Genomic DNA, 21,902 nt, shown 5'->3' with positions numbered 1-21,902 from the left:
CGGGTGCATGGATTTAGGTGCAGGTGTGTGGTCTGGGAGTAGGTGAGTGTGAGGTATGTGGGAACAGAGTCCTGTGCAGGTAGTCTCCATTGCTAAGGCTGGAATGGCTGCAAAAGTGACTGAAAGCACAGGGTGTGCAGAGGGCGTTTCTCCCCGCCTTACCCGCACTGACCCCAACCGTCCCCAGCACATCGCATCTATGTCAGTTCCCAGGGCTCCCTCTCTGTTAGACTACTGAGCGGCCACAGCAGCACACACTGTGGCTCTCCTGTGCTGTGAGCTGCGGAGGCAGAAACGCCTTGGCAGCTGCACCCAGGGCACAGGGGTGTGTCAGCACAGAAATAGACATACAAGCACACACAAACACACATATGTGCATATAGAAAAGAGGCCCAAGAGAAAGTTTAGGGCAGGTAACCATAGACTCTCTGGTACTCTGTCCCCCAGCTCATGGTCAGAGGGCAGGTGTTGAACCTATCTGGGGGGAAGGGTGTCCTGGGTGGATGGACATCCTGCAAGTAGGGGCATCTCAAGGGAGGGCTGTTCCTGGAGCTGAGGGTAGGTGCTGGCCCTGAGCTGCTCTAAGATCCCCGGTGGAGCCTGACTTCTCCCAGCTACTCTGCCAGGACATGCCTGAGCCCCAGGGGCTCACAGCTCCCTCATCCTGCACTTCCTAAACCCCCCTCCACCCAACACCTCTCTGCACCGAAACACCAGGGCACAGCCAACGGGACAGTAGGTCTGTGGCTGACATGTGGCTCCTGCACCCAATACTCATGCTTGCTAGGCACCAGTGGCAGTGCCAGCTGCAGGGTCAGAGCTGGAGGCAGTCAGCCTTTCCACGTCTTTGGGGTGTCCTGCAAGGCTCCAGAGAGGTGTGGAACGCTGAGTGTGTTCAGGGGTAGGGTGTGTGGAGGTGGGAGGTCCGGAGGAAGGAGAGTTGAAAAGTGAGGGACTCCCGGTCTATCCTATGGATAGGTGGGCATTGAGTTGGTGGAGAGCTTGATGGGATGGGCTACAGATTGTAGGTCACAGGCCTAAGGGCTATGGTGCCACGGGCTGTCACAGCTTCTGTAATTATGCTCCAAGCCCTCAGGATACCCTGAGACCCCGGTTCTCAGCTCCCCAATTGTGACAGGATGATGGGAGGTGGACTGAGCTCCCGTGTGCCCCCTACTGTGCAACCAGGGAGCTGGAGCTCTTCCTCATTTGTATTGGCCATGCTGCTGGGAATGACCCGAGATCTGAGCTTGACCAAGGGACCAGATGCAAGTGTGCATGTGCGTGTGCATGCGTGTGCCCAGTACAGAGACTCGGGACAGGAGAGCAGACAGGCGGACCGTTAACACACTCCTGGGGCTGGTACTTACATCGGACCTTGGGTAGGGCTGGTGGTCTGAGAATTCTGAGTCCTAAACAAAACATGAACCGCAGTGTGGGGGCCTGGCCCTGCTCTCTGCCAGCCTCACACTGCCCGGCCCTGGGCAGGTCCTGTGCATCCACCCAGACTTAGCTTCCGGCAGCCCGCAGCCTCTCTGACTCCCTCAGGGCTCAGGGCTGCTCAGTACCTAAGGTCTTGCATGTTCTTCCTAGCTCCCAGTCTAGATGGGAGCAGATGGGTGGCTGCCCAGGCTCAGCATGGCCAGACCATGGGGGGCGGGGAGAGCTGAGGGCCAATGCAAAGCCATACGTGGGCTATCTGATCCCAGAGCTTGTGTCCAGGACTTGCCCAGAGGACTAGAAAACCACCCTTCCTTTATTGCCCCCATTCTCTGGGTACGGTGATGACAAGCTAAGAAGAGACAGTTGTCAACAGAATGTTTCCTGCAGCACCTAGGACCCACATCCCTGTCATCTGAGCAGCTGCATCCGAGGAACTCAGCCAGGGGTCAGATACACTGGACCCTGAGGGCCCCTGTGGCTGGGCTTCATGGAGGAGCCTCCCTCAGGCTCACTGACATGGCAGAGGGATTGGCTGGGGTACTTGGGGGTGCAATGACCCAGAGGGGTAGGCTGGGATGTACATGGGTACCTGGGCCCGCAGAGGGGCAGGTCAGGGGGGACAGGGGCACAATGACCATGGCAATGACAAAGGGTGGGCTACTCGGGGGGTACAATAATCTAGAGGGGCAGGGGTACTCGGGGTTCCAATGACCCAGAGAGGAACAAGCTGGGGTACTCAGGGATAGAATGACTCACAGAGGGCATGCTGGGACACATGGCCTACCTGGATGCCCACTGAAGAACTGCGACTTTTCCGGAAACCCTCAATCTTGGAAGCCAGCATGACCTTGTCTCCACTTCGTGTCGGGCAGCTCTGTCCCTCAGCTGCTAAGCGCTGGGCTGCGGCAGTCTCCAGGGCCAAACTTAGGGCCTTGGTGCTGTCCAGGCTGTCAGTGGAGTTGTAGAGGCCCCGGGCATCAGGAGGCCACGCAGCCAAGCACTGTGCACGGCTCTCCTGGTAGGCGTCCTGTGTGGACTCGGTGCTGCTCTGAGCTGTTACTGATATCAGAGGCTTGGAGGTGGTCCGGGGGGGCACTGGAGGTGGGGTCTTCTTGTAGGTGGTGTAGGAAACAGCTGTGAGAGGAGGGCACAGTCAGCAGAGACTCTAGTGACTAGGGTTCACTGCGGACTATGAGATAGAGTTCACTCCCCTTGTGGACTCTGGGGAGATGGAGTTCACTCGCTCACTAGACTTCGAGAGATAGGGTTCACCAAAACTACTGTGGACTCTGGGAGATGGGGTTTACCTTACAACGATGGACACCTCACCCATGGTAGACTCTGAGGAGGAGTTCACCTCCCCCACTGTGGGCACTGGAAGAGGAGGGGTTCACCTCACACACTGGATTCTCAAAGTTGGGGCTCATCTCAACCATTATCGTTCTGGGGGGGGTTCACCTCACTCCATGGATTTTATCTCATCCACTGTGGAGACTGGGGAGATGGTGTTCACCTCACCCACTGAAGACTCAGAGGAGATGGAGTTCACCTCGCCCACTATAGATTCTGAGGAGATGGAGGTTACTCACCATGTGGAGTATAGGAAGATGAATTTCACGTCACCCACTGTGGACTCTGAGGAGATGGGGTTCAGCTCACCCACTATATACTCTGAGGAATTGGGGTTCACCTCACCTACTATAGACTCTAAGGAGATGAGGTTCACCTCCCCCACTATAGACTCTAGGAGATGGAGTTCACTTCACCCACTATATATTTTGAGGAAAGTCCACCCATGGTAGACTCTGGGAGATAGAGCAGAGCCTGAGGGGCCCAAGAGCTCGAGGTGGCTAAGTTTGGAAGCTTGAGATTTCTGGGAAGCTATAATTTATTCTGTTCCTGAGTTGGGTTTTTACAGAAATACAAATATACTAACATAGTTTGTCATGGCCACATGTGTTCTCTGGCATTTTTGCTTCAAGAGTCTTGGTTTCACATTGTCTACAGTCAGTGGTGACAAGAGCGGGAGGCTACTCTGACACGGGGAAAATCACTATCATCCGATTCTACAGCATCTTCCTTCCAGAATCAATAATATCCCCTCCCTAGAAAAACTGGATGTGATGCATATTTAGATAAGGAAATCCATCAGATGAGTCATTTCACAGATGAGAAAGAAACTGTGTGAAATGAAAGTCAGCTGACCTAAAAGTCATGTTGTTTAATGAAGGTAGGCTGTCAGGAAGGGCCAGATTTGTGTGTGTGTGTGTGGGGGGGGTCCTTGGCTATGCAAGGTAAGTGTTTGCTCCAGAGGAAACTGGGTGCTCATCCCCATGACTGACTTCTGGGTCTGAGGGAGCTGTGCTGGGCGGCTCTTACCTCCAGAGGGGCCAGAAGAGGCCCTGCAGAAGCACAGAATTAACTGATGCTTTCCTCAGCATCAGCATTTTTTCAAATGACTTCTCTTGGGATTCTTGTTTTCAGAGCTGACTTCAGAGCCAGAAAAGTCTGTCTGTCAGAAATAGCCTCCATTCATGCACAGGCACACACGTGTGGCTTTTACCAGAGCAGGGATTAGATGGGCTTATCGGTACGACCTGCAGAGGCTGCACACAGAGGGCACTGGACTCACCTGATCACAGGGAGAGCCACATTGACCACCGGGGAGGGTCACACTATCCACGAGGGAGGGACATATTGACCATGGGGGGAAGGTCACACTGTCCATGAAGGAGGGACACATTGACCACAGGGGAGGGTCACATTGTTCAGGGGCAGTAGAAGTCAGGAGCCCATGTTTCTCTGTGCCCATGTGTTTCTGTGCCCACGTGTTCTTGTACTCATGTGTCCCTGGGCCCAGCTTCCCTGTATTTGTGGAGAGGTCACTTGTGCCCAGTTGCCAGCCCTGGACCTCAAGGTGGACGCAAAGCTCAATGCTGTGTGGTTGGCTCACCTGTGGTGGGTCTGATGGTGGAGGACAAGCTGGTGGAAGTCAACACAGGAACACACTCGTCGTCCTGGGAGTAGCCAGCCTGGATGGCTCGTAAGTAGCTGTGACTCCTGGTGCGGAAGCAGCCGGGCAGGTCCAGGGCATCCATGGCCTGCGACTCCACCTCGCCAAAGACGGACTCACACACTGACTCCAGGTGCCCATTCACCTCCGCTTCGCTCATCTGCAATGCCCAGCATGGCCGTCACACTGGGTGCTTGGGCCAGGCCAGCCAGTCTCATGTCAGAGCCTGCTCGAAGTTGACCATTGTTCGTGAAGCTGGGCCATGGCACAGCTAGGCTCTGCCCTGAGTTCACTCAGCACAGTGCCATGCACATCCACCATCCCCACTGAGATGGACTTTAGAAAGTCGAACAGGAGGCTGCCTGTTGGCCACTACCCAGCATGACCCTGGCCCACACACAGCTGTTGTCCTGGCCCTTGGTGGGCATGTGGCACCGTGGAAAATAGAGGCATGAGTGGTTATGAGAACAGGTGAGCTCAAAACTGGACATGCAGGCTGAGTACAGCAATAGGGCACTTGCCTTGCACTTAGACAACCTGGGTTCAATTCCACTGAATCACGTGTGATGCCCAATCCCTGAGTGTTCTCTGAGCACTGCTAGATGTGGCCCCCCAAAAACAAAAACAAACAACCCCCCCCAATTGGGCATGGGCTCCTGGGGTCCATGGCACTCTGGTCCCACCTCAGTCCTGTCCAGGCATGGCCCAGAGGAGCTCTTGGATCTGAGTCGGAGGGTCTACAAGTGGCCCCATGCACCAGCTGCCCTCAGCTGTGCCCTTCCACAGCAGCTCACGGAAGGACCAGCTACTGTCCCCAACCATGGCCTGGCCAAGCACCTCACTGCCTCAGAGCACTGCTGAGCCTGGTTTTCCATCGTGGCCAATGGGCCCTCTGCTGGGCTGAAGACAAGTATCCCCAGTCCTGAGGGGACCCATGGTCCAGACGGTATCTCCCACTGGCTCCATACAAGTGACATAAAGTGACCATGGACACCCACTTGCCCACACAGTGCACACAGGACAGAGCACAAAAACCTACCTGGCTCACACAGCTGGCCTGGCTCAGGGTACTGACAGCCCGCATATAGCTCTGGTTCCGGGAGCGGAACTTGGGGGAATTGTAGTTGGCAGAAGGTTCAAGGCCATGGGCAGCGGGCATGTCACTGGCCTGTAGGTAGCTCTGGCTGTGGGAAAGAAGGAGAGTTAGGCTTGGCAGGGCCAGCTGTGGGGGGCAGACAGAAGTGCCTGTAAGACCTAGTGGGTATCGGGGCAGGCCACAGCCTGGGTAGGTATGTGTGAGGCTCCATGAAAGCTACTGTGGGTAGGGGTTTGCAGGGAAGTCCCCCAAATATATTCATCCAGGAAGAATCCTGGCCTGGGAGGAAACGTAGTCCTGTCTTGTGCTGGTGAGGTTGCAGGCAAGCTGGAGGCCTTGACCATCTCTGGAAAGCTGACCCCAGGTGTGAGGACCTGGGTGAGGCATGGGGCTCAGTGCAGTTACCCAGGAGAATGGCTGGGATTGGGTGCAGCAGGGTAGGTCAAGGAAAGGGGATGGGCCAGTGATGGACACCAGCGCCCCCTGTCTGCTCTCTGGGCCTCAGCTCCATGGTCTATCCCCGAGTGGGTCAGCATGGCTGAGGGTGTCTTTGCGGGGTGACACTTACGTCTGCAGGTCACCGAAGGGTCTCTGCAGGGACGGGAGCAGAGTGTCTGTGCGTGCAGCTGCTGTGGGGGATGTCTTGGGGCTGGAGTCTGACTCTGCGCTCTCTTCATCGCCCATGGCCTTGATGTAGCTGCCACTCCGCATTCGCCGGCAGGGGATCTCCTCCTTGCCCCCCGGGGGGTAGCCCCCCCACTCATCCTGTGGCACCTGGGGAGGGCGTGCGGCTCAGCCCAAGGGTGTGGCCAGGTTTGGCACACTGGCCTGTTCAGGGCTTCTCCCAGTTACGTTGAGGTCCAGGGCAAGGACGAGATGCCAGAGCAGGAAGCCTGGTGAGCCTCACTGAGCACACGCTGACCCCTCAGAGGCAACGGGGTGGACAGGATGGACAGGGTGGACAAAGTGGATGGGGTGGACGAGATGGATGGGTGGACAGGGGTAACGAGCACTCGGGGAGAGAGAGGCGGAAGAGGAGATGGCACAGCTGTGCCACCTGCTAGCGGAGAAACTGTGGAGACCGGATGGTCCCTTAGGCTTGGCTGCTGGAAGGTGCCTGGACAGCATGTCTCACCCTTGGAGCTGCCACACTTGTCTGAAGAAGACTGTGCCTTTTTCTTCAGGGGCAGCGGAGCCGGGAAGTGGGACACAGGGCAGCACCTCCAGGGCAACGCAGGGATACACCTGGTGAGGGCAGGGCAGGAATCCACCTGCAGGGATCTACCTGCGGGGGTCAGGGCAGGGATTCACCTGCAGGGGCAGGAATCCACCTGGTGTGCATCAGGGTGAAGATCCCTGAGGCAGCCCCAGGTGCAAAGTTCAAGTTCTGGGGTGGCTGCTGTCCGGTCTGACCTTGCCCATTCTCAGTGATGCGAGAGATACAGCCAAAGAACTGGGTGCTCATGCTACATTGGGGCACCAGGAGATACAGTCAGGCCAAGGGGCAGTGACTCAGTAGATAGGGAGGGGTATGGTGCAGAGATGATGGGTGCAGGGGGAAAGACACAGGGGAGGGGGCAGGGAGGAACCGCTTCTCAGTCCCTACAGCCCTTCTGGGGAGACAGCCAAGTCCTTGGGTCCTCTGCAAGGCGATCCTGACAATGGTGACAAAACTCCATCCCTGGAACACAGATGGGTTCGTCCCACCCCTGACCCAAACGCTCTCAGGCAGCTTGGCTCTGTCAGAGGCCAGAGGGACCTGGGACAAGGACATATGGGGACAGGCATGGTGGAGCCCAGGGGCTCCTGTATGTGGGAACTGGCCCCTGCCCAGGGAGCCTCCACAGAGACTTAGCCTGTAGCCTCCCCTGCACCCTTCCCCTTAGGCATCCCTGAACCTTCCCCTACACCCTCTCCTCCATAACCTTGTCCCCTGCAACCCAGCACAACCCTTTCTTCCTGAGACCAGAGGGATGACCCTGACTCCATGATCCCCTAGCACCTACAGCCATCATCGGTGCCACTGAATGGTTCATAGCATGACTGCTGCTGCTGGGAGGCCAGGACACTGGCCACTGTCCCCTGGGCCCACATAGATCAGGGCATGGCCCAGTCAGGCATGGCCATGTGCCTTGGGTCACATCTGAGGCCTGTTGTCGGGATCCTGGCTGGCCCAGTGCCTGGCTCCTCAGATCCACCTGGGGAGGAGGGGTTGATGCCTGTACAAGGGGTTCAGCCTTGCTGCCTGGAGACTCACCTGGAGGTATTGGCAAGGCCTCAGGGCAGGCTTGAGGTCCACATGGGCCAGTGGCTTGTCCAGGTTCAGTGAGCTCTTGCGATAGGCCTCCTTGGCCTGGCTGACGGTCAGCGTGGACCAGGAGCTGCGCGTCAGGTACTTGGCATCAGGCGTCAGGGCCAGGCCCTCACAAGCCGAGCACTTGACGTCATTGTTGCTCTTGGATGTCCTCAGCGACAGTTCCCCGAAGGGGCTGGGCAACGCCTCAGGGTAGCCGTGGGATAGGCGGTCGGCATGGTGCCGGGTGGCCACGCTGGGCGGCCGGTAGGTACCGTCACTGTCGAGGTTGTCGTCCGAGCTCCACCAGCTACTCAGGCCTGTTTTGTGTTTGCTGTCGGGCCTGCGCTCGCGACTCTTGCTGCGCTTGCTGTGCCTGTGGTGGCCGTGCTGTTGTTCATCTGCCCGGCTGCTGCCCTTGGTTCCATTGGCTTGGCTCTTGGCCGAGCCCTCGAGGGAGTGTGACTTGGTGAAGAGCTTTTGCACCGAGTGCACCAGGTGCCTAATACGGCCAGGGCTCTCGCTGCGTGGCTCGGGGCCAGCAGGCGGTCGCTGGTACTGCAGCGTGTGGAAGCCATCCCGGTGCAGTGGCAGCTGCTTCTCAAACTGGTCCAGCAGGTTGGCTGGGATGCGGTTCATCTTGGTGGCAGCATGTCCCATGCAATCGTCCCGGGCATCGAAGTGGGAGCTGTAATGCATCCTGGGAAAGGTGCTGCTGGACACATGGGCACCAAGCGCCATGGGCACCAGCATGCCCTCTGAGTGCACAGAGCTGTGTGGCGAGCAGTGGTGCTCCAGTGGGCAGCTGTCCGTCGGGCTCAGCAGGTAGGGTGGTCGGGGGTCCTGCGCGAGGTGCAGGTGGTCGTGGGCCAGCTCGCAGTCCTCAGGTGGCACCAGGCCACACGTGTGGCCTGAGCACAGCTGGGGTGGGCTCCGGCCAGCTGCCAGGCCTTTCATATTCCTGGGTGCAGGGGAGCACCGCTCCTCATTGAAGTGTGACGGTGGCGACCAGGAGTAGCTTTGGTCTGAGGAGAGACAGAGACCCCGAGACATACCCATCACAGTGTTCTTCTTGTGAGGCCCAAACTCCAGACTCTCCTGCTCCAGCTCCAGGCTATAAGCCTGGACATTGGTGAGGGCAGTGGATCCAGGACGGGATGGCCCCATTCCCAAGTGGATCCAGACAGGGATCCATTCCCATGCTCAGTCAGACAGAGCACCCCAAACTCTCCTGAGAGTGTGACTTCAGCTGTCAATGGGTGACAATTGGGAGAGAGATGCATCCCTCAGTTCGAGGAGACACACATGGCCCTCAGTCCTTCAGACCATCAGTCCCAGGACACGTAGCCCTCAGACCTGGGAGACAAGCAAGTCTCTCAGTCCCTCAGTCCAAAGACACATGTTTCCCTTAGAAACTCAGTCCCTGGGTTCTGGGAGAACACCTGCCCTTCTGTCTCTCAGTCCTGGGAGACACACATGTCCCTCAGGCCCTGAGACACTCAGGAGATACCTGTGCCCCTCAGTCTGGAGGAACACACATGTCCCTTAGGCCAGGGAGACACGCATGTCTCATCACTGGCCAGCCGCTCTTAGCATGGGAGCCCATGGTTATGAGTTGCTGGCTGCCAGCCTTGATGTCCTGGAAAGTCATGGGGCTTGGTTGTGGGTTCTTTTTTCAAGTGCTGGTGTAGGCTTAGCCAGGCTCAGATCCTCTGACAGTTAGCAGAACCCAGGAGGAGGGCAAGGTGGCATTCAGTACCCACGCTTCTGTGGCTGCCCTTCCAAAATGCACTGGTGAGGCTCCCAGACCTGGGGAGCCCCCAGCCACACCACTGCTTTCTGACACCCAAGGGTCTCTGCTATTTCTACTCAGGCTCTATCCCAGAAAGAATCAGGGAGGCCGGTTAGGGTAGGGTGTGGTCAATGCTGGCCACACACGGCCCCTTTAACCCCAACAGTCCACGGCCGAGGTCTGTGGACTAGGGGCAGGTGAGACACTAGAACAATTCCTAAATTTATTTATGTTACGTTTAGTCACGTGACCAACTGGGTCATAATCCCAAGGGTCCCAGCTGGGAGGTGCAAGGAGGGTTACATAAAGAGGGCACCTGCCCTGAGTGAGATGTGATATGGGAGCCCATGGCGGTCAGTTCAGAGACCACACACGTTGATGCCTTCCGACGTGTGGCTGCATGGGACTTGGCCACACCCTGTGAACTCAGGGCCTAGGAATAAGGGCCATCATTCTGCATCTTCACCTCACACACAAACCTAGGACAAGACTCCAAGCAGCCGTCCAGAAGAAAGAGCAATGACCCCTGGCCCGACCAGGGGTGCTGTCTCCACACTAGCACAACACACGCCTGATTTCTCGTCTCAAAGATGCGTCCTGTGCACTGTGTTTGGTACAGAATGTGGACCTGAGAGCTGTGTGGTTCTAAAATCAGGTATTCCACCCATCAGCTCTTTTCAGAGCCTTGTTCTATTTCCAATTATGCATTTATGGTGAGCACACTTAAAGCCTAATTACACTTAATTACACAATGACTCTTTATTTATGGACAAAAAATAGCTTTTTAACCAGCTTTTTATTCTACCCCTCAAAAATGATGACTTCCAAAGGACAAAAGAAAATTGCCATCAGCTCTAAATCTAACCCCGTAACTCAGGAGGCCAAAATGTCACCTCAGAGATGGTGTTAGAAAATGAGTCTTGTGAAAAACATATTTAGCTTTACAGAAGTAACTGTACTGGTTTCTTGAATCTTTTTCTTGAAATGCTTTTTTGTTTTTGTTTTTGGGCCACACCCAGCGATGCTCAGGGGTTACTCCTGGCTGTCTGCTCAGAAATAGCTCCTGGCAGGCATGGAGGACCATATAGGACACCGGGATTCGAACCAACCACCTTTGGTCCTGGATCAGCTGCTTGCAAGGCAAATGCCGCTGTGCTATCTCTCCAGGCCCATCTTGAAATGCTCTTGATAAAAATCAGAAAAATATAATTCATACAAAGCTTCTATCTTTGTTTTATTTCCTGGGCTCTGGGCTCTGACCGCTATGCTCAGGAGTGACCGTCTCAGTGTTCAGGGGAAAATAACATCCAGAAACAGCCACGTGCAAGATAAATGTCTGAACTCATGTACTTGATGGACTTCCAGCACGTGTTTCCGGAGCATGCCTTTTTCATAGATTTGGGGGTTACTCAGACAATGCTTTTAGAAGCATCTTCTACTGATTCAATCACAGCAGTGCATCTGTTTGTAAAATGAGAGATTTTTTTTTTTTTTTTTTTTTGGTTTTTGGGCCACACCCGTTTGACGCTCAGGGGTTACTCCTGGCTATGTGCTCAGAAATCGCCCCTGGCTTGGGGGGGACCATATGGGACGCGGGGGGATCGAACCGCGGTCCGTTCCTTGGTAGCGCTTACAAGGCAGACACCTTATCTCCAGCGCCACCTTCCCGGCCCTTTTTTTTTTTTTTTTTTTTTTTTGTTTTTTGGGTATATTTTATGGAAAATTATATCACAAAAATGTAAATCAGAATTAGATTATGACTGCATTTTTGAGATTGTGTTGACATTTTCATTTCTTAAAATTGAAGGTCAAGGAGTTTTCAGGTACTACAAACAAGTAGCATTTCAAGGGGAATCCTCTGACATCAACCTTACTAAACCCTAACTCTAAACTAACCCTATACTGTAAGCCCTTACCTTAACACTAAAACCAACCTTGATACTAACACTAACATAGCTCGAAACCCTAAACTCAACGCTAACCCAAACCTAACATTAACCCTAAACTAACCCAGACTCTAAACAAAATTCTAACCATATCTTTAACCATAACTTTAACATTAATTCCAACCTCTAACCCTAACTGGGGCCCAGCCCTAACCCTAACCTTAACCTTAGCATGCACTGGTATCTAGGAAACTATCAGTAAAGAGCTTCATGGCCCTGGTGTCAGCATGAGGGAAAAGGAAGACAAAAAATGCATGAGTCACAAGCTTGCACCCCTGTACAAGCAGTGCTCACTGCAAGGGATTGCCAAGCAGAGCTCCTCTAAGTCTAGGAACCCCTGCTTTCCTAAAAGCACTCTGTTCCGATGGCAACAGTCATGTCATCCCTGCAGAAAGCTAACAGACAGGAGAGCACATGCCGGCACTGAGACAGGCTCGGGAGTGTTCTTGACCTGCCTCCCAGCAGATCTGGGGACTCGGGAGTGCAGTTAGCTCGGCGGATAGAATTCTGTCCCAGAAAAACAATTTATATAAAATGTATGTTATACAGGCTATAACCATTTTATAGTCCACACAGCCTCCCACTCGATCTTCTAGTACATTTAGTAAATACAGTTGTATTATGAACCACTCCCTGCTCTGGGGCTAACACACAGCCTGAGACTCATACATGGAGAGATACCAGCAGGCTACTCTTCGTGTGAGACTGTGTGTCTCTGTCTCTGTGTATCTGTGTGTCATGTGTGTTTATGAATCTCTTTGTGTGTCTATGTGCCCGTGTCACTGTGTATGTCTGTGGAACTCTGTGCGTCTATGTGTGTTGTGTGTCTACGTAATGTAACTGTGTGTGTTGTGTGTCTACGTAATGTAACTGTGTGTGTTGTGTGTGTCAATGATCTCTGTTTCTATGTGCCTGTCTGTGTTCGTGTGTCTGTTACTGTGTATGTGTGTCTGTATAACTCTGTAAATATGTGTGCTGTGTATCTATGTATCTCTGTGTCCATGTGCGTCTGTCTGTGGAGCTCACACATCCGTCAGCTCTTTTGTTATCTCAAGTAATGGGTCAAGCCCATTACTGTGGGATCAGCTGAACCCCCAAAGGCCTCCCTGTAGCTCCCCCGAGCTGTGGCCCGGGGCGAGAGAGGACAGGTGGCCCTGGGTGTTCAAGTGTGAACACAAGCCCACTCCCCCTGCCCTCATGCTGCCAGGCTCCTGATACTGTACCTAGGTCATCTTCGGTTGGCTCCGGAAAGCTGATGCCAGCCTGTGTCAGGTCCCCGGCCTCTTCCTCTGAAAGAAACAGAGTTATATAGGAGTCCTTGGAAGGCACATGGCAGTCATGCCTGCTCACACCTACAAGCCATGCGATGGCTGTGAAGACTGTGCTGGTACCAGCACTTGAAGCTCAGAAGATTGACACCTGCCCCATCCAATCAACTCAGGGCACACTCACTGGGAAGGTGGGACTTGGGGGGTGGGTTTCTCATTAGCTGCCCTGCAAACTGTGGGTAGTCTCATTTCATGGGATCATTCTGGCTCCCAGTCCTGAGTGTGTGTATGAAAGAGAAAGAGAGAGAGAGAGAGATCTCAAGTGCCATGTCCATTCACACTATTCTAGATGCATGCCTGACATCGGCTATGTGCCCCGGTGAAGTGCTTTCACCCTGTTCTAAGGGTCTCCAGATCCCACGGGCACATGGACATGTACACTCATACTGGGCTCTCTTGCCAGCCGGCTGGCCAGCTGACGAGGACACCAAGTTTAGTAGGAAGCCGAAGGCGGCTGTTTTCATCTGTTTGAAATATAACGTGTGGTTCTAATTAAATCCGGTTGCCACGGAGACAGTCTCCACGTGCCTGTGTTAGGAAAGCTCCTCACGAGGCCGGTCAGAATGGATCAGGGTGAGCGGAAACAACAAGTATTCATTCCAGCCTCATCTGTTCCCCTTGGTTCACAGAGAAAACAGCCCAGAAGCTTTATTTAACATATGAGTTTCCTGGAGGAGGGACCATAGGCAATGGTAGGAGGGTAAGGTGGGCAGGCACACAGGCCCTGTGGGGGTCTAATGCAACACCCGAGACAGCAGATATCCCTAGGGGACAGAGGGAGGCTCAGAGAAGACATGAAATGGGTCCCAGAGATGTGGTGAGGCAGGTTTTGCACACCAGGCTGCATGCAGTTCCTGGTGCCCTCAGCTGTCTCCTGCCCCGGGAGTCCAGCCCGGCAGTAAACACTGGGGCCTCCTGAGACACTCAGCTCTGGATTTCCCTGAGTTAGGATGGAGAAGAAAGAGCACAAGAGCCACGTGGTAGCCCTGCGTAGCTGAAGCAGTAGGAGCTGACTGCATGACACCGACTTCACTCCCAAGTGGCACTGATGGTTTCTAATACCAAATATCTTATATCAAGTGTCCGAGCTAGTGTTGTGGGATCCTCCACACACCCCCTGCCCTAAGGTCTTACAGCTGACCAGCCTCTCGGCTGAGTTCTCGTCCTCACCCAGCACAGACACACTCAGTGTGCGTGTCGGGGGGAGGGGTTCCTGGGGAAGTCATGTTGAGGCTGAGCTGCCTGAGCGGTAAGCGCTGCAGATGGAGTTGTTCACGGGGGCGGGAGCTTTCTCTCACAGTCTCTGGGGAGTCCTGGGCACAGAGCAAGGTGGGGTGGCCTGGAGACTGTCCCAGCTCCTTGGACATGGCTCAGTCCAAGTGTGTCCAGCTCCAGGCCCTCCTAGCCGCACTTGTTTCCAAGCAACAGATTGTTTGCTGAGCTGCTGTTCTGGGAAATCTGATTACTTGGTGCCTGTCTGACACAGACCCATGGAAATGGCCTTTGGAAACTGCCCCCAGGAATAGCCCATGGAAACGGCCCCATGGAAATGGCTCCGTGAAAATGGCCCAGTGGAAGCATCCTTATGGAAATAGCCCACTAGAAATGGCCCCGTGGAAATGACTCGATGTAAAACAACCCTGTGGAAACAGCCCCATGAAACAACCCCATGAAAACGACTTCATGTAAACAGGCCCATGGATACAGCTCCATAGAAACAGCCCTGTGGAAAGAGTTCCCTAGAAATGAACTGTGGAAATGGCTCTGTGGAAACAGCTCCTTTCTCACCAGTCTCCTGAGGCCAAGGCCGCTTCACACTGAGAAAATGTTAAGGTCTGCAGGGAAGGAAGGGCCAGGCTTCCGCTTATTCCCCTTGGGCCTCGGCACCCTCAGAACACACAGCTTCATATGCAGGTGCCAGTGTGGGCAGACAGTCACTTTGGGCAGGTTCACAGGGAGACAGAGACATTACTGGGGCCAGAGACAAGGCTGGAACATGATCTTGTGGCAGCTGGGTTGAGCTCAACTCCCACATTGCACTGGTGTCCATCACTGCCAGGTGGCCCTGAGGCCACAGAAACTGAGTGGCCCCTCAGCCTGGGTGCCTACTGACTCCACCTTGGGTGTCCACTGACCCCATCCAGGTTGCCTGCACTGCCAACCTATTTGGCTGAAACCCACCAGGAGTCTTCCAGGTCTGACTCTGATCATGTATAGGAAACCCAGGAAAGAAAACTCCCTTCACCCACATCAGGTTCTCTGACTCAATAAATGATGGCTGTCATTGGCGTGAACTGGAGAAATACATCTACGGTCTAATATATGAGCTGAATAAAAATCCAAGAACCACACGCAGACTCATCCGAGGACTGTCCATGCCTCCTGTCTTGCTGCCACCTTTCCACTACCTGTCCATCACTGGCCAGCCTGTTCCCTCTCTCTGCTCTCACCTACCCTCTACCTAAGCTTCTCCCTTGAGAGCTGTCAGCTGTCATCCAGTGATAGTTCTTCTCTCTCTCCACCCACTCTCTCTCGGCCTGTGAGACATGCACAGGAACCTGGTGTACATGTCCTGGAAGCACTGTCCTCGGAAGTGGCAGGAAGAGAGTCAGTGTAAGGAGTAAAACCTGACTGTTGGATCTCTTCACACCAACAATACTGAGGGGCCTTTCTGAGGCCGGGATGGGCCCCAGCCTCATACATAAGGCACCCTTGGCCCAGGCTGGATTCTAAAACCTGCGATTCCATCTTTCTGGGAAAGCTACTGGAGCCAGAGAGACTCCCAGTGTTGTGTATGTAAATATTTTAGGGGATTACTATGTTACTCACCCTAAACTGATTGGTGATTGTGCCCTACCCTAGGGTGTGACCTGGCATTCTGCCCCCACCCTAGGGTGGTACCTGATTCTGCTTCCACCATTGGGTGATATCTGATCCCACCATTGGGTGGTACCTGATTCTGGTGGATAAAAACAAGAGTCTGGAAGGCCAGGGCTTTTTGGCTGGAACTGAAGCTGAGTCTTTGGACTTCAGTTTTGTCCTCCGAATAAAGCGAATATTTCAACGAGCCTGACTGTCTGTGAGCTGTTTACCCACCGTTTCACCTCAGAACTGTGGGCTAGACAGGGTGGCAGACGCGTGCTCAGAGCTGGAAGAAAAAGGCCTCATCCTCCATCCCACCATCAGTCAACCTCTTCAGGGGCTGACTTGCTACACCAGAATTTAGGAACTGGTTTGGGTGGCCTGAGACACTCAAGGCTCTCCTAGCTATCCTGGGAAGTGACCCCATTCACCACCTCCATCCCACACTCTCCAGACAGGCTATGGGTCTTTTCAGCATTTCTCCCTATCAAGAAGCAAAAAAGGTCTGAAAAGGCCTTGGCAGCCAATAAGGTCTAAGATTCCTGCAGGGACATTGCTGCATGCTGGGGCCACAATGCTTTTCTGAGGCATTGTCCCATGGAGAAGGACATGCTCTCAGGAGATGCATGTTTCCCAAGTGTGAGGATAGAGAATCCCTCAGCCTGGGACATCCCCTCAGACATGAGCCCTCAAGGCTGCCCAGGTAGGCATTCCAAAATATTCTGTGGTCGATGGATACAAAACCAATGACATGGGTTTTGCAAAAGTGACCAGGGTTTCATGATCTTTCTAAGCCTCACCTCCCCGCACCTCCCACTAACTGTCTAAATGCATGAACACGGGAGAGGGCAAAGTCAAAGCCAACCAGCCCTCTAGTCTAGAACAATGAGGCAACTCCTTTGGAGAAGAGAAATAAAGTGTGTGGAGAAGGCTGTGCCTTCCTGATAATCAGGAGTGTCTCCCTGATGCTGGCGAAGTCACAAAGTGGGCCCCTACCTAGTAGAGCAAAGAACTGACACGGTCTCTTAGCTGTTAACGAGGGACACACCTGTTTCTCAGGGATGGGATCTGGGAGATGGTTCTCGCCACGCCTGTCCTCATGGCCACCTCCACCAAGCCTGAGCCCCACTTCGGAACAGTGGACTAAGGCCCTCCCTCTACTTCCGTGACCCTCACTACATTTGTGACTAGGCTCACGATAGACCAGGATCGTTTCGGGCGGTGTGAGATTATGTAAATCAGATGGCGAAGGAGAAAACACAGAGCATCTGACATCTTCCAGCTGCAGTAGCAGGAGGCCCCTGAAGATGGTTGTTTCCTCCAGGACATGCCTCCTGTTCAGTCGTTCAGGCCCAGAGAACAAAGACTTCCAAGGGGCCGGCCTGTGTGCAGAGGGGCCTGTGTAGCACACAGACAGACACAGACACAGGTCCTTGGACTCTGGTCTGGCCATAGAACTGGCTCACTAGCTTGGCTGAATTACTTCTTGAAAAACTATTTTATCAATGCACAGAGTGCTAATGTTCAGTCACAGAGATATTTGCCTACCAGTAAGCACATGAGTGCACTAGACAATTTGTCAACGATCTGTCTCACTTTAAGATCTTAATAAATAGGCGGAGCGATAGCACAGTGGTAGGGTGTTTGCCTTGCACGCAACTGACTCAGGAAGGACCTTAGTTTGATCCCCAGCGTTCCATATGGTCCCCAAGCCAGGAGAGATTTCTGAGCACATAGCTGGGAGTAACCCCTGAGCATCACCAGGTATGGCCCAAAAACAAACAAAAAAAAGTTCTTAATGAATGTGGCCTACATTTCTTTAGTAGCTCAGTTTTCGGTAGAAAAAGTGATACATATGATTGTAGAATCTTTGGGGGATTCTAGGGAATGCTCAAGGCTTACTCCTGGCCCTTCACTCAGGAATTACTCCGAAGGTGCTCAGGGGACCTTACGGGATGCTGGGAATCAAATCCGAGTCAGCTGTGTGCTGCTGTACTATCATTCTAGTCCTGGTGATTGTAAAATTTTTAAAGTGAGTTTCTAGTAAATTGATTGCTTTTCAAAACTTCAATGTCAGTATCCCAAAAGGCTCTTATGTAACAGCAACAAAAGATACACTGAAGTCAATTCTGAATGGATGTGAGATTGCTAGAGACCCCACATAACGCTAGGGCCCTGTGGGACTGATGAAAAGGCTCATGAACACGAGAAGCTGTGGAACTCTGAAATCATCCATGACTGAGACATATGTGTTAGGGCCATTCAATGCTCACCCAGAAAAGCCTCTTAGTCAATTATGAATGCAGAACTTGCTGCTTTTGGAGCAAAGGCTTTCAAGAATTCATTGCCAAGTAGAATGTAAAATGGCCCCAGACTCTTTACCCCCATAGAAACTGCTAAGAAAATGCAACAAAAGGGCTGGAGCAATAGCACAGCATGGAAGGCATTTGCCTTGCACATAGCTGACCCAGGTTTCATCATTGGCGTCCCATATGGTCCCCTAAGCCTGCTAGGAGTGAGTCCTGAGTGCAGATCCAGGAGTAATCCCTGAGTGCTGCTAGGTGTATCATCCACAGAAAAAGGAAAATATATAGTTCAACAGGCACAACCCTTCCCCCAACTTCCTGTTTCCCTAGCCTCTTCTTTTGGTATGTCCACTAGATTACAGGGCCTTCCCTACCCTGGTGGATTTTGTTCTGGATAATCAAGAGTGCTGGCTTTGGGCATGAGGAAATGAAGAACATGGAGGATAGGCAGCTCAGGGAAGGAGAGAATGAGCGTGGCATAGAGGCTGCACATGGCAGAGGAAAGCCATGAGGAATCAAGTGAACAGACTCCGATGAATAATTTTCTGACTGCTTGGTGTATTGTATTATTTCTCCGCCACTACCCTACTTCATCAGACCCACTGGCCTAAGGCAGGGGTCCTCCAACTTTTTAAACAGGGGGCCAGTTCACTGTCCCTCAGACCATTGGAGGGTCTGACTCTAGTAAAAACGAAACTTAGGAACGAATTCTTATGCACACTGCATAGATCTTATTTTTGTAATGAAGAAACAAAACAGATACAAATACAATATGTGGCCCGTGGGCCATAGTTTGAGGACCACTAAAGGGGTTATAAACACGGTGCCTAGGGCAGTCTCACGCGACACATAAACTATATATTTTTATTTTACAAGCAGGCCCTCAAACAAGAAAACAGGAGGTGACACTGGGTGGGTGAGCACCATGGCCCTTAACTGCACTGCATGGCAGGAACTGTGCTCAGTCACCAGCCTCAAGGCACGCAGGGTCTGCCAGGGTGCAGGGGGATCCCGAGAGCTGGGAAGTGCAATACATGGGGTGTTGTGAGGTGGAGCTGGCAGAATGTGCTTCCCTGAGAAACTGACCATGAAAGCAGGAAGAGGGCTGTTTCCTTGAAGGGGAGGAGAGGCAGAATTGAAGGTCAAAGATGTTCATTTGGCCCAGCAGAGCAACAGGAAAAAGGGCCTCAACCTTGGAGGGGGCTCAGAAGTGTTTGTCCAGCCTTTATTATGCCCTTCACAGCCACATGTGTTTGGGCAGGACTTGCCCTAAATTCATCCTATCCCTCTGCCGACATCCCCTTCCCAGGCTGGTCCCTACAGTTGGAGCCTCAGGACAGGTGCCAGAGCGTGTCTGGGCAGCACCTCTGTCCACCTGTAGAGTTGATTGTAGCCCTGAGCTAAGAGCCAGCCCTCTGCCTGTCGGATGCTATGCAGCTCTGAGAAGCCCTGTCCAATCAACTGCTTTTAGACCACTGAAACTAATCTGCAAGATGCAGGCTCTGACTAACCAACTGGCTAAGGAAGTGGGATACAGCTCCCCAGATGGTGTTGGGAACCCACTGTCTGCACAGAGACAGTGTTCTGGACCCTCCTCTTTGGCCTGAAAGCCAAGGATTCAGTGACTTGTGCTAGCTATACACTATGCCTAGATTTAAGGGTTGGTGCCCACTTCCATCAGCATTGACTCAACGGACAGTTCCAGGAACAAGAGTAGGCTGGCTCCACTTTCAGCACCACCCTCCAGGACAGCTCCCACCGGGCAACCTCCTGTCTGGTGCCCACTCTCAACACCGCCTCATCGGACAGCTCCGGGACCAAGAGCAAATTGGCCCCCTCAGTTTCTTTCAGCACCACACTTCTGGACAGCACCTACCAATTTTCCTCCTTTCCACTGGGTTGGGTCCCACTTTTACAGAACCTGGACAGCTCCTGGACAGTTTCTCCCTGTAGTTAGGATCTGGAGACTTGAAAGAGTTTCTGCTTTCCTCTTGAGGATTTTGGCCAGGTGTGGGCAGGCAAGGCTCCTGGTCACCCAGAACAAACAGGAGGCTGGGATCCCAGAGAACACCACTCAGAGAGAGAGAAAAGCTGAGTCATTCTGGCAGGAACTTTTTTTGGGGGGAGTGCCACACCCTGTACCTCTGGGGTTACTCCTGGCCCTGTGCTCCTAGCAGTTTCAGGAGACCATACATGATGCCAGGGTCTACCCATAAGCCTGGGCCAGTCACGTGCAAGGCAAATGTCCTCCCTGATGTGCAAATGTTCCCCTCTGGCGGGAACTTTTATGGGGTGCCCCCATCAGAGCTCTGTGTGAGGATCAGAACAGCAGAAGATTCCAATGCAGACCCTCGTACCGCCTCCCTGACCCTGATGGGTGTCCCTTCCAGGCTACTCTCACCATCCCTCCATCCACACCACAGTCGCATCTGGCTTTTTTTGTCTCTGCACATGTCCAAGTTCCAAGACAAAAATATCTAAATGCATCTGAATATCTGGGTTTCTATGGCGACCAGAATCAAAGAGAACTGTCTAATGAGAGGGTTTTTAAGATTAAAAAAGGAGAGAGAATAATTCTAGCCCGGTGCCTTGCAGTTTTGGAGTAAGAAAATGCCTGTGAGCCAGTTATTATTCCAAACACATTTTGCTAATAAGCAATTGCATATTCTATGAGAATTGCCTATGACAGCTAATTTTCTGTGCTCTGCGCTCACTGTCTTCATGTGGACCCCAATGACAGGGCAGGGCTTCCACCCCAGAACCCTCCGGCCTTACGGGCCTGAGCGGGGGTTCAGCTGGAGATGCAGGGCCACAGCACTGATTAAACAAGGCTCTTCTCCAGGGACTCCTTGAGCTGCAATGTGAGAGGGACCCAGAGGAGGAGGCAGACAATTGTGCCCCATTTAATTTTTGGGTCTTGTTTGGAATGTATCATGCATCCACACAGCACCCCACCCTCTGGGATGCAGAACTTTGTCATCCATGTTATGGGGGGGATGAGATCCACGGTGGCACTAACTAGGTTAGAAGGTAAATTCCATTATGTCTGTCTGGCTCTTGGAGACACTGCGGAAAGGGGAAGGGCTGTTTTCCCATGCAGAGACAATGATGCTGAGAAAGGTTATCCCACAAAGAAAGAAGATGCTGCCTGCAACATCCAGTCCTACTGGCCGGCTCTACTGTGCGATTGGAGCCCAGGGCCTTCCTATGTTCCCCAGAGCTAGACTGTCTCACTTTTACCTTGAGCACCATGAGCTGCATCCACAGGGCAACCTTTTGTGCCCCCTTTAGTGATGTGGTCTCACTGTCTCTCCTTCTAAACTGTCTTCTCCTGAATGCAGAGTCTGTGCTTAGCACAGTGCAGTACATGGGGCTTCCATGGGGCACTGCTGTCCTGCCCTGTGTTCTAGGAGGGTCTCACCAGTGGTTCAGGGACTGGGGCTAATCTCAGGGAACCCTTCCAGCCCTACCCGGAAAGCACCAGGCTGGATGCAAAGGCCCTTGGAGAGTCACTCACTGGTAGGCGCTCTGGCTGCTGTCCCAGGTCAGCTCTACTCCTGGCTTCAATCATGGGGCCAGTTTGCTGTCAGGTCTGTGACCCTTCCCAGATGCTGGTTCATCATGAGCAGTTCATACCCCCAACCCACCCTCTCTCTCCAGGACCACTGAATCTCCATGATGGTTAACACTCTAGTCACAGCTCCACTAAAGCAATCTAAAAATATCAACATCAATTTTGTTTGTTTGTTGTTTTGGGGCCATACTCTGCAATTCACAGAGCTCACTCCTGGCTCTGTGCTCAGGGTCAGGGTCAGGGATTGCT

At 53.1% G+C, this 21,902-nt stretch overlaps 1 protein-coding gene across 2 annotated transcripts in view; it reads right to left on the bottom strand.

Annotated features, from left to right (window-relative positions):
* DLGAP2 (DLG associated protein 2) overlaps positions 1-21,902 on the bottom strand; it is a 116,456-nt gene that overhangs the window by 17,537 nt on the left and 77,017 nt on the right. Inside the window, exons 2-8 of one of the 2 annotated variants that reach the window (XM_049790330.1) lie at positions 12,807-12,872; positions 7,810-8,870; positions 6,121-6,326; positions 5,496-5,640; positions 4,397-4,616; positions 2,228-2,577; positions 1,371-1,412 (exon numbers count right to left, since the gene is read on the bottom strand). In XM_049790330.1, coding sequence (XP_049646287.1) covers positions 1,371-1,412; positions 2,228-2,577; positions 4,397-4,616; positions 5,496-5,640; positions 6,121-6,326; positions 7,810-8,802 — 1,956 coding nt within the window. In that variant the 5' untranslated portion in view covers positions 8,803-8,870; positions 12,807-12,872. The remainder of the gene's footprint in view (positions 1-1,370; positions 1,413-2,227; positions 2,578-4,396; positions 4,617-5,495; positions 5,641-6,120; positions 6,327-7,809; positions 8,871-12,806; positions 12,873-21,902) is intronic. The other variant, XM_049790329.1, reaches the window with a different exon arrangement.

Source organism: Suncus etruscus, chromosome 17 (genome assembly GCF_024139225.1).
Source record: "Suncus etruscus isolate mSunEtr1 chromosome 17, mSunEtr1.pri.cur, whole genome shotgun sequence".
Taxonomy (NCBI): domain Eukaryota; kingdom Metazoa; phylum Chordata; class Mammalia; order Eulipotyphla; family Soricidae; genus Suncus; species Suncus etruscus.
This window is presented reverse-complemented; position numbering and strand designations above follow the sequence as displayed.